Consider the following 12,276-nt stretch of genomic DNA (forward strand, 5'->3'; position numbering starts at 1 on the left):
TCACCCAACAAAACCAGCCTATGAACACTGAAATAGCTACAGATGATGAGCATCTAGCTCCCCAGGGATACATGAAATGCTGGGAACAGCAACATAAAAGCTCTTAATTGAGGATTAGCTATAGTAATGAGACTACAGTTACACTCTTCATAAAAAAAAACAACAAAAAAACAAAACTGCACACATTTAACGGCAAGTTACTGTGGTTTCTTTCAGGATAACTCTCAAAGCTGATAGCTTAGTATTTTAATCTAGTAATGAATAAGTCATGCGTTTTTCAATAAAGTTTAAGGTAATGTTTGAAAAGGGAGTCTATTACATTGTTACTAACATTCTCTGTAATTTTTAAACTCTAATTTTCTGTTCAATTAAATCATTTTGGGGAAATAATACTAATAGCTAATATGTATTAAACGTCTTTGTGTCATTTCATCTCCTCCCACAAGAAATACTCGAAGATCCTCTTTTAACAAATGAGGAAATTAAGTGGCAGAAAAGAGATGGAACTAGACCAAGGCAACACAGCTAGAAAGTGACGAGCATGATTTCTGTCTCACTCCAGGAACCATGATCTGAGCTTTGCTCTCATTTGACTCAGTACTTATTGGTCTCCCTTTTGGTTAACATTCACCATGTACATGAGGGGTCGGCTAACAATGGCCTGTGGGCCAATCCTGCCCACAGCCTCTTTTTGTAAATTTTTTTTGGAACACAGTCAGCCCATTATCATATGGGCTGCTTTCTCACTCAAAGGCAGAGATGAGTAGTTGTCAAAGAGATCATAAGGCCCTGCAAAGCGTAAAATATTTACTACCTGGACCTTTACCGAGAAGGTCTGCCAACTCCTGATTTAGATAAATGTGCCAAATCAGGTGAAAATTATGTTTCTGGAGGAAGAGTTTAAAGGACCCCATATGAAGACACTTACATAGGGCTTACTCCTAACGTTGGACCAAGGCATAGACCACGTGCTTGCTTCAGCGGCACATATACTAAAAAGGCACACACCTAAATAATGCATGAATTTAAACAAAAAATATAGTATACCTACCAAAGTGTACTTTAGTATCATGAAGGTCAGGCCAACACAAAACCCTCAACATCTGACCAAATTGCAGTCACCAATCAAGGATAAGCTGGCAAACTAGATCAGGCACCCCATAATCTGTGTGAGACAACCACTTATGTTCACATCCCCAGCGCCTAACACAGTGCCTGACCCGTCACAGGGGTGGATAAAGGTGTCCTGATTAAATGAGTGAAAATCACAGAGCTGCCAACCCAGAGCCACCAGAGAGCCCCCCACCACAACCACCTCCCCACCCCACTTTGCTGAAATCATTCCCACCGCATGAGTTTTGGCCTCTGCAATCATCCTTGGGCCTTTCCCTCAACCATAGAGAGGAGCAACAAAAGCCCCGGGAGACTGCATCCACCCCCAGGCTCGGTGAGACTTGCAAGAACCCCCGGCATGGGGTGCATTACCTATATTCCCGCTCCTGCAGAATCTCCACGGGGTCCAGGCCTTGCGGTTTCTGAATGGGGCTGATCCGGCTCTGCTTCTGCTGCAGCTGCAGGATGGGCGAGGGCTGCCCGGGCGCGGGCTGCGGCACCGAGGGCCCGGGCACTGCGGCCGTGGGCGGCTGCGCTGCTGCGGGGGGCGCGGGCGAGGGCCGGCCGCTGGGCGCGGGCACGGGCAGCTTCTGCGGGGTGCTCGGGCCGCTCAAATCCGGCCCGGGGCCTGTGGGACAAGAGCGATATGAGCAGCTTGGGCGGGTCATTGACCTGCGGCCCTACCAGGCCTGCCCGCTGTCCCCCTGGGGCCCAGGGATGGTGACCAGTAAATATCGGAGGGTAAGAAAAAAGGCGGGAAGAAAAATAAAAAATGAGGTGTGGAGAGGAAAGGCGGGGCCAGAGAAATAAGACCCGGGGGCGAAGGGAAATGGCATCACTAAGGAGCATTAGTGGGAATGGCCCCCAGGCGACTCCTACATAGTAAGCTGAGCTGGCTAAAGGATGGGCTGCCAGACTTGGATGTAGGTCTACATCAAAAGTGGATTTTTAAAAAGAACTATAGGTGCATTCAGAGTTCAGAAACGTAAGGGAATAACCTAAGTCGGTTAGGTTATTACAAAGTAAGTTGGTAACATAACCTAAGTCAGATGCAGTCTGGGTGTGGTCCTAAAATCACACTCAGTCCCCGCTGGACGGGCCTGCTGTTAGCCAGGCCTCACACACGCAGCCAGGAGCCTGCGGTCCTCTGGTGTGAACTCAAGAGGGCAGGCATTTCCCCTTCATGACCTCTCAAGTATAGTTCAGATTAAATCAGTGCACCTCAGACCTTCAATTTCTTACTACATATTAGAGATATTTCTAAAAACATTCAGTGCAGAGGAAAAACAATCTGCTCGTTCCACCTAATAAAAACTAGCAAATATGAAGGTTAAAGGGAGCATTCTTTGCATGTTATCAGAATAAAGGGATATGCATTTGTCAAGCTTACTGAACTGTACTTAATATGTCCATTTAAAGCAACTGCCCACATTGCACTTAAGAGGTTGGGATGGTAAGTATGGGCCTAACATAGGAAGATTCCATCTCTCCTCCTAAGTGGATTTTTACTTACTTCAAGATTATAAATATGATTAGAGGTGCCACCAGATGACTTAGTAAATTAGAGAAAAGAAAATCTCAGTAAGCAGAAGTTAAAACCTCTCAGGCATTCTTTCAAGAACTGTCTTTATCTTTTCCAAGAAAAATTAAGATGATTCAATCAATGGTGACAAAAATAATAGTCTATACACTTCAGAATGACTTAATAATTAACCATACAAAGACATACATTATGAAAAATTAAACACTTTTATTCAATTTCCAGCACATACCTTTTAGAAATGGGCTTACATGACAATGCACAGGTAGCCATAAGCAAACACTCTGACAGGAGGAATGTGAAGAATTAGAACAAACTGCTTAGGAAACTGCAGTGTGTGTGTGTGTGTGTGTGTGTGTGTGTGTGTGTGTGTGGTGTTCCTACTGTTCCTTTTTCCCCCTTCTTCTGAAGTTATGTAAAACTTTCCAAAAGATACAGAGCTTGATAAGACTTCTTGAGGTAATTGGTAGCCATGGTTCTGGTGTTGATGAAGAATTCTTGAGGGAAAAATATTTATTTTTATTGTAGGCATTTTAGGTGTACTATCATAATAAAGAGATCCTTTTCAATTAAGTACTTTCTGGTGTGTGTGTGTGTGTGTGTGTGTGTGTGTGTTTTGTTTTCTGAATGAGAGGTCTTTTGCATAGTGCATAGCTTTTCATAATATTTTATACTGTACTTAGAGTTTCTTTCATCCATATATAAGAAACCAACTTCTAAGCATTAAACCTCAGGGCTGTGAAGCATTGGCATGAGTTACAGAGAGACATTTCAGGATACCTTTTTCCCTAGAGGTCTTTAACAACAGGGTAGATTTTTCACTTGGGGTGCTTTAGGTGATCCAGCCAGAAGAGAGGAGCTGGAGATTTCTAACACTTACTTTAATCTTCTGTAATTCTACGCATCTCCTTAATAAGCTCAGGAAACTGGCAGAATTGAATATATCTGAAGGCTTGGTGTAGCATACTAAATAATGAAAACCCCCACCACCTTTAATAAAAAGAACATGTGGATCTTACTGAGAAGATAATAATTACCTTAAATCCAGTTCTCGAATTTATTTTTCCTCTTTCCAAAGTTTAAATAATTCATCAACAAAAAGCCATAAAAGTGTAATACTGTTACAAGTTTCAATTATTCTGGGCATTTTTTCTTTAGCATCATAGTCTGCAAATACCTATGCAAAAGCCTATGATGACTCCTTGATGTATATATTCAAGTCACTATTTTTAAAAACCACATTCCTCTTCCCCCGCAACCCTCTCCCCCCCCCGCCCCCCAAAAGGCACCCAGAGCATGTGTGATATCCCTGGTTCCGAATCTAGTCACTTTTAGCTTCTGACTCCCAACTAAAGCTGATACACGCAGGACTGGCCTTTGGCCGATAAATATAAAGGCATTCTTATCTGGTTGATTGGACCTTAAAATTGAGAAGCAGAGAGACCCAAACATGGGTGTACACAGCCAAATCTCCAACTGAAAAAGTACTACAAATTACTGTGAATTTAACAGGGACACGTAAAGCGCCCTGGACCAAAAGAACGGTAAGCGTCCCCTCAGCTCTATCGCCAGCTGGCTGCGTGAGCCTGAGCAAAAACTGCCTTAACCCCTGTGCCTCAGTTTCCCCATCTGCAGAATGGCGGTAATAACAGTGCCAACCTCAGAGGATGGCAGTGAGGATTCAATGAGACAATGCAGCTCTGCTCCATCCTCAGCTTTTGTCATTTTTGCTGCCACCAAGGACACAGAGATAGAGAAGTCTAATTTAACTACGCAGCTCTGCACAGACTGCATGGCAAAGAAAGGACTTGGGGAAATTGGGTATGGTCTTAGCTGCCAACTTTGGAAATGCCCCTTTCTCTACAGCAAACTTCAGAATGTTCCTAGAGTTTAATACAACTCAGCACAAATACGCTGAGAAGCCAGCTTGCCATGAGCTTCCTGGGAACCTGCAATCAGACTCACTTACAGGCAAACTCCCTTCCTAACTAAACACACACGTTTATTTACTGCATGGGTCTGTTTTCCACTCCCTCCAACCGATTCTAGAAAAACTTCTATTTGCAGAGGCAGCTGGCCACAAGCAGACATGCCCAGAATGGCACCACCTGTCCCTAGGTTTTCTGCCCGTCCCTCAGGCGGCTGAGAGTGGAGCTGCCAGGCTGGAAATCATCTCCAGGGCAGACACTGGTGGTCTGCTAACTGATAAGACCTCTCCCTGGTATCTGCAAGTGGAAGACAAATTACATTCTTTAGCTTATCTCTGACTCCCTATACAATGTAAACAGTTTAGGCTTAATTGTCAGAGGCACAAAATGCATCTGCTTTCCCTTCGGTCCTCACCTTAGAAGTCAAGGTAGAGAGGGATGCTCTGACTCTCCTGAGGGGCATCCCAGTGCAGCTAAGGGGAGGGGGGTCTTTACTGGAGGCACCCCATGCCTGAGGTTAAGAAACAGGGAAACAACCTCATCAAACACCTCAGTCTCACAAGTACAGAACGTCTACGCATTCGGACTTCCGAATTTGCCTTCTGGCTCACAAAGGTATTTAGGCAAATAATTCTGTGCATTAAAGAAGGATTGAAATGGTTTCCACCGTGTCCGGCATGGCTGAGTGGTTGAGGGTTGACCTATGAACCAAGAGGTCACAGTTCAATTCCCGTCAGGTCACATGCCCTGGTTGTGGGCTCCATCCCCAGCAGGGGGCGTGCAGGAGGCAGCCAATCAATGATTCTCTCTCATCATTGATGTTTCTCTCTCTCTCTCCCTCTCCCTTCCTCTCTAAAATCAATAAAAATATATTAAAAAGAAAAAAGAAATGTAATAAAGCATACTTACATTGGACATACCAAGAAACTTTAGATGACTAAAAAGTGGAAGGGGACTGAGAAAACTGAGCAATAAAACTTTTACTTTCTACCATAAAGCCCTGCCTGCACCCCTCCACCACCAACCCAAATCTTTTTCAGTTCCCATTTTTAATTTTGCTTTAGTATCTAAAAGGAAAAATGAATCAGAATGAAAAGAAAAATGATGGGTTAGATTTGAGGGGAGCCCATAACAGGACTGAAGAGTTATTTGCTCGGTGAGCAATTCCTCCAGTCAAACTGTAATTCTCTGGTGGTAGCTATGATGATGTCAATTTTGGTGATTTATAACCTTGGAGCAGGTTTGAGGCAGACCACCCCAGCCAAAAAGATTCTCTTCAGACATGAATAGCACCAGGAAATGGGACAAAAGGAAAATGAAATCACAGCTACCTGCAGATAAGTGGACATACTTAAACTTACTTTTTCTGAAATATTTGTAGAGGTATTTATAAGCAGTTATACTTTATTTTAGAAGGGGGGGGGCAGGCGGGTGTGACCCAATGGACCAAGAGGTCCCGGGTTCAACGCCCAGGTTGCAGGCTAGATCCCCAGTGGGGGCATGCAGGAGAGAGCCGATGGATATGTCTCTCTCATCGATATTTCTATTTCTCTCCCTCTCCCTTCCTCTCTGAAATCAACAAAATATTTTTTAAAAAGAGGGAGAGGAAGATAAACAGTAACAACTAATAAAAGGTAATATTACCTTAAAAAAAAAAAACTTGTCCCCTTATTTTGACTTTTCCTAGATGCCAATCGAAAAAACGTCTTTGTCAGGGAAGGTTATCATCTCCCTGTGAAACCTGAGATTTGGGGAAAAGTTCAGCAATGCTGTTAGAGGAGACGCCCTTCCCGGGGCAGGAATGGGTCTGCTCTATTTGAGGAGGTATCTGCTTTCCTCCTCCATCCACTCTGGCATAAAACACTATCTGCCCAAATATTTCCATTTCTAGGGGAGCCTGACTCCTGGAAATCCAAAAGACATGAGCAGTGAGTAATAAAGCGAATTCCTGCCCTGGCCGGTTTGGCTTGGTGGATAGAGCATTGGCCTGTGGACTGAAGGGTCCCAGGTTCGATTCTGAGCAAGGGCATGTAACTTGGTTGTGGGCACATCCCCAGTAGGGGGTGTGTAGAAAGCAGCTGATTGATGTTTCTCTCTCATCAATGTTTCTAACTCTCTATCCCTCTCCCTTCCTCTCTGTAAAAAATCAATAAAATATATTTTAAAAAATAAATAAAGCGAATTCCCCCAGATGACAGGGGCCTGGTGAGGAAAGATGTGGGCATCGAGCTGCGTTAAAAAAATGAAGCCCTCTCTTCTGGAAATGATCCAGAAAACACACAGGATCCTGTTTATTAGGACAGGAAGCATTTGTTATGTTCAAGTATCCAGACACCTGGAACTTCATCCTTTAACCTTCCCAGAGAAAACAACATTCATGGAAGGGCACCCTATAGCTCCCTGTAGCTCTGGATTCTACCAGTGGCACGAAGTCAGACCACCAGAAGGCCCTACAAGGACCATCTCATCTCAACACGTGACACATGTCATAGCCTCGACTTTGATCCCAGGATACGTAAGAACACTAGGCCATGTGGATTCTGTTATTCCATTTATGATGAACAAATGTTATCGATACCTCCGTCATGCAGCACCGCTTACAACAACATAATTTAAAACAACAATTCCAGCCCTGGTTCAGGTGGCCCAGTTGATTGGAGCATTGTTCATATACCAAAAGGTTGTGGGTTCGATTCCCAGTCATGGCATATACCAAGGTTTCAGGTTCAATTCTTGGTCTAGGCACATATGGGAGGCAACTGATCAATGTTTCTCATATCAATGTCTCTCTATTTCCCTCTCTAAAATCAATAAAAAATATATCCTCCGGTGAGTATTAAAAAAATAATAGTAATAAATCCCATGTAGGAAATCCACTTTTTACTCTCAAGCTACAAATGGGCCTGTGTCCTCTGTGAACTGGTGAGCAACTTCCTTCGAATGGTGAGAATTAGGTGCCTGACCCTGTCTCCTTTCCTGCCTGGACACCCGTCATCTTGGATGCTCAGATGCACAACCATGAGAACTCCTGTGGCCCCTGCATGCTTGACCTGGACTTGCATTTCCCTTTGTTTCTGACTTTCTATTTGACAATTATTTCACTGCAGGTATGTTTCTTGGAAACCTCCCCAAATGCTTTTCACAGCGAAAAGGGAGAGGAAGAGATCAAATTCAAAGGGCATAAGATGGAACGCACTGGGTGCAGGCTTCTTTCCCTGGGGCTGGTGGACAGGCTCCCGCAAACCTTGCACCTCTTGAAAGAGAACGCAAAATCACAGGAGACAGTGCCTTTTGCCCAGGCCTACAGCTTGCACCAGAGTCCCCAACGGTTGAGAAGCTCAAACAGCAGAAAAGACCAGGAATCTGGGCCAACTAAGTAAAGCAAGGCAAGGGAACCGGCCGGCCAGGTACAGCGAAAGGCTGAGACGGCCCTGGGCTTCTACCAGCCCAGTGCTTCTGCGCCATCAGCAGTCTTTCTCCTCCGAGGTGGACCATCACATGATTCATGGGGTTGCATATTAACCTACCAGATGGTCTGCTGAAGTTGACAAGGGCCTGCTGCTGCGGCTGCTGCGGCTGGGGCGGCGGCTGCTGCTGGGGCGGCGGCGGCTGCTGCTGCATGCCAGGCAACGTCCTTTTCCCCTGGACTGCGAGCTGCAGCGTTTCGGGGAGGTGCTGGCCCCGGGCCAGCATTTTGTAAGCTAAAATCTGGGCCCGCAGCTGATGCAGCTGGACAGGACTGAAAGGCGAGGGACCTCTGTTGGGCTGGTTCATCGCCTGCGGATCGCCAGGGATGAGGGGCCCTGGCTGGTTCGGTGGCATCTGGGGTGGGGTAGGGCCGCCTCCTGACGACATAGGGCTGGAGATATGCTCTGCAGCTCCCAGGGGAGATGGGTGTGGTGACATATAACCTAGAAGAAAACACACAAGGAAATCACAGGCTGCCCCTGATGACCCTGGAAGAGAGACATTCCTGAATATGTTGGTAATTTTCTACAACAGCACTGTCTGATAGAAATTTAAAATGTACATAATGTAATCATCACATTATTATATAACAAAATTTATATATATCACATACATATAATTTAAATTTTTCTAGTAGTTACATTAAAAAGTAAAAGAAGCAGATAAAACTAATGTTAATAATACATTTCATTTAAGTCAACGTACCCAAGATATTATCATTTCAAAATGTAACAATTGGTAAAGAGACATCGGCATCCTTTTGTTCACCATCTCGATCCAGACCAGCCACATTTCAAGTGACCAATAGCCACCATGTGTCCTCGAAGGTAAACTGCTAGTGGCTGCTGTCCACCTACAGGAAGGCACCTGGGGGTAAGTCTCACACATTAAAAGGAGCTCCAACCTCGAAACAAAACCCGTAGGTGTCTGCTATATCACCATGTGAAACGAAGCGTCTCTTACGGAGGCAAACATTACGTGGCTTAGTATGCTCATTAGGAATAGTCTGCAATCATCGAGGGCCGGCACTGCTGTAGGAGTGTACACAGCACCGTACATGTTGTCTTCGTTGAGTTCTCCCTGGAAACAGCCTGGCGGAAGGATGGAGTGCAGGTGATGCCCCTGGAAGGAGCAAGGGCACTGGCAGGGGATGGAAAGGTGAGCTAAGGAAGGGAAGGCAGCCAGTAAGGGCTGTGCTGTTGAGCCAGCTGCTGCAGCGGGTGCCTGAAGATTAATCTCATGCAGGAGCTCTGGTATATAAAGTGAGTAACTTGCCTCCACGTGACCCCGGGGAGGAGTACGCAGCTGGGTGTTTACACTCTAAGGATCCCCTGTCAGTGCTCATGTCACTGGGCTCTTTCTAGGGTCTAATATTAACTGTTGGATAAAAATATTATTAACTTTGTTTTTTAAAGACTTAAAAGTTTCAAAAATCTTCTAAAGACCACAATACATAAAAATGAGAGTAAACAGTTTGGGTTGTAAAAGATCTAAATGGGAAGTTTAAGAATACTTTTCTTGAGGAAGAAAAGGCAAAATGAACAAAAATTGCAAGGAACTTGTTTCAGGAGTTGAATGGTATAGCTCAGCCACCGAATTCCTAGCAAAACCTATGACTGCGTGTTGCTGGAGGGAGACCCAAGATGAAGGCGAGCACAAAGGGCCGACTGCAATCTGAGAGGTTGCCCTGACTTCAAACCAAGTGCTAATTAATGAAGTCAAAGGTGTCCTCAGACACAATATAAAAGACCAGATGAAAGGTCTCTGCTCTTTAATAAATGGACTCGTGTCATAATTATAATAAAGGTCAGCACCTAGGTGTTTATTGGACAAGTGCTGTGTGTTTGAACCTTTGTTGAGTTTGAGCTGAAACAGCTTTGTGCACCTATGTGGGACCATCGCGACCTGAGACTGTGGCTGCCACAGGCTGGGGACTCACATCGCCCTTCACCAGGCTACAGAAAGGAAAGGACACAGTTACTTTCACCTCAGATTGACAGTGGGAAAGGGAAACACATTTAGCTTGATCCCCTAAGACGAGAGTAGGGTTTTTGTTGGATCAATTGGTGACCAGTAGAACTTTCAGAGAAATCCTGTCCTGAAGAGAAATGAAGAACTACCCTCGTTCTCCAAATCCCTCCTCCATGGGGAGCACAAAACCACACAGCCATCAGGGCTCTAGTTGGTCATATAAGTTAGCCAAGAAAATGCCCCTGAAAGCAGCCTGCAAAGCCAACAGAAATTTAATTCCAATAACATACACCTATCTTCATCATTAACAACATTCTTCCTTTTTTAATGAGGCTTAGCTCTCTAATTGTAATGCTGGTGCAAAGCTTTTGTTCATTATAAAACACCTTCCAGGCACCTTTTGGCCAACCCTGCACCTATCACAGGGAGAAAAACTTCCTACCAAAGCTAATGACACTCATAGTAGAAGGTGTTAAAATGGGTCATATGTCTCCTGCCTCTGGTCTCTCCTATTTCCTAAGGTTATCAATTACAGCTTACTTATGATAAATCAGAGGATGCCTAACATAATGAACCAAAACATAATGAACAATCCAGTCTTAACTATATAAAATTGTTTATCACATCTTGTGTAAACTGTGAACTGTGAGCAAAGTTATGAATGTGAGACAGTTACATTATGCACAATAATTAATTTTACTTTAAACTGGTTAAAAAAGAAACTGAAAGTAGAGTAAAAATCACTTTCCATAATTAATCAATAAACAAAATTTTACCTCAAATTTAATAAGAAGAAACTGAAGGTGGGAAAATCGCTTCCTAGAATTTATAGGGGATGTCAATAGAATCATTCTATCACAGAATGATATTAAAGACTAGAGGCCTGGTGCACAAATTCATGCACCAGTGGGGTCCCTCGGCCTGGTGGGGTCCCTGCGGGATAGGGACAAAACCGGTTCTCCAACATCCCTGAGGAGTCCCGGATTGCGAGAGGGTGCAGGCCAGGCCAAGGGACCCCACCAATGCATGATCAGGGCCAGGGAGGGACGCAGGAGGTTGGCCAGCCTGGGAGAGACTGCGGGAGGGCTCCAGGGCATGTCCAGCCCGTCTTGCTCAGTCCCGATTGGCCGGACACCAGCAGCAAGCTAATCTACCAGTCGGAGCATCTGCCCCCTGGTGGTCAATGCATGTCATAGTGACTGGTCGGCTGGCCAACTGTCTGCCCCCTAGTGGTCAGTGCACATCATAGTGAACGGTTGAGCAACCTTAGCATATCATTAGCATGTTATGCTTTGATTGGTTGAACTAAGGACCAGATGACTGGACACTTAGCATATTAGGCTTTTATTATATAGGATGTGACAGTGATTCAGATAAAGAGAATTTTTTGTTCTAAATGACTAGCATTCAATAAACTTTAGGTAAAACAGAATCTAAACAATGAAACAAAGTATTTTGGCAATTATCTTTAGTTGAAGAAACAGAGTGAGGAAATTGCCCAAGTGTGAGTATTTGTCTGAGGATGACAATGTTGATACAGAATCTGCTCTTTTTGAAATCTAGTTTGATATGCTCATTCAAAAGCAGTCAAAATATGGCAGTTTTCTTTTCCTCGTCCTCAAAGGCCATCATCTCCCTAGTTTCACCTTGCCTCAGAGCGACACAATCATCTTTCTCCTTTTAATAATCTTGAACTTATAAGTGCCAATTTTATATGAATTTTCTCTATACACACACACACTCACACATGCAAACACGAAATATTATATACTTGCCTTTGAAGACTTTTTTTTTTACCCAAGAACTAAAAATAAACAATGTTATCATTGGTACCATAAAGTACACAATTCAGCATTTATTGAAAGAAATGGTTTTGCTTCTCAACCAATCACTTAAAATAACTTAATAGGTTGCTAGGTAGTTAAAGCTGGCAGGTTTCTGATCAATACCACATCTCTCTGTACCTGTGTGTTTATAAATGGCTCTCTACACTAGGGTTTTTAAAGATACATGTTATTATAGAGTCTAAAGTCTTTTAAAATCATTATACTAAATAAGACTGCATTATACCAATACTACTTTGTCAAAAATAAATGTTTAAATAATTCATTCCCTGGCCTATAACGCACTTTCACTATTTTAGAAAAAATATTACATGCTTATTTTGACTGCACTTAATGCAGGCCCCTGCATTTCAAAGTAATTATAATTTACTGAAATAATATAAAAATGAAGATTTATTTAAAATTGTTGATT

At 43.7% G+C, this 12,276-nt stretch overlaps 1 protein-coding gene across 1 annotated transcript in view; it reads right to left on the reverse strand.

Moving 5' to 3' along the window:
* Positions 1 to 12,276, reverse strand: part of SMARCA2 (SWI/SNF related BAF chromatin remodeling complex subunit ATPase 2) — a 164,773-nt gene that overhangs the window by 132,952 nt on the left and 19,545 nt on the right. The window contains exons 4-5 of the mRNA XM_081104098.1: positions 8,109 to 8,492; positions 1,486 to 1,741 (exon numbers count right to left, since the gene is read on the reverse strand). Coding sequence (XP_080960224.1) covers positions 1,486 to 1,741; positions 8,109 to 8,492 — 640 coding nt within the window. The remainder of the gene's footprint in view (positions 1 to 1,485; positions 1,742 to 8,108; positions 8,493 to 12,276) is intronic.

Source organism: Myotis nattereri (genome assembly GCF_964212035.1).
Source record: "Myotis nattereri genome assembly, chromosome: 12".
Lineage (NCBI taxonomy): Eukaryota > Metazoa > Chordata > Mammalia > Chiroptera > Vespertilionidae > Myotis > Myotis nattereri.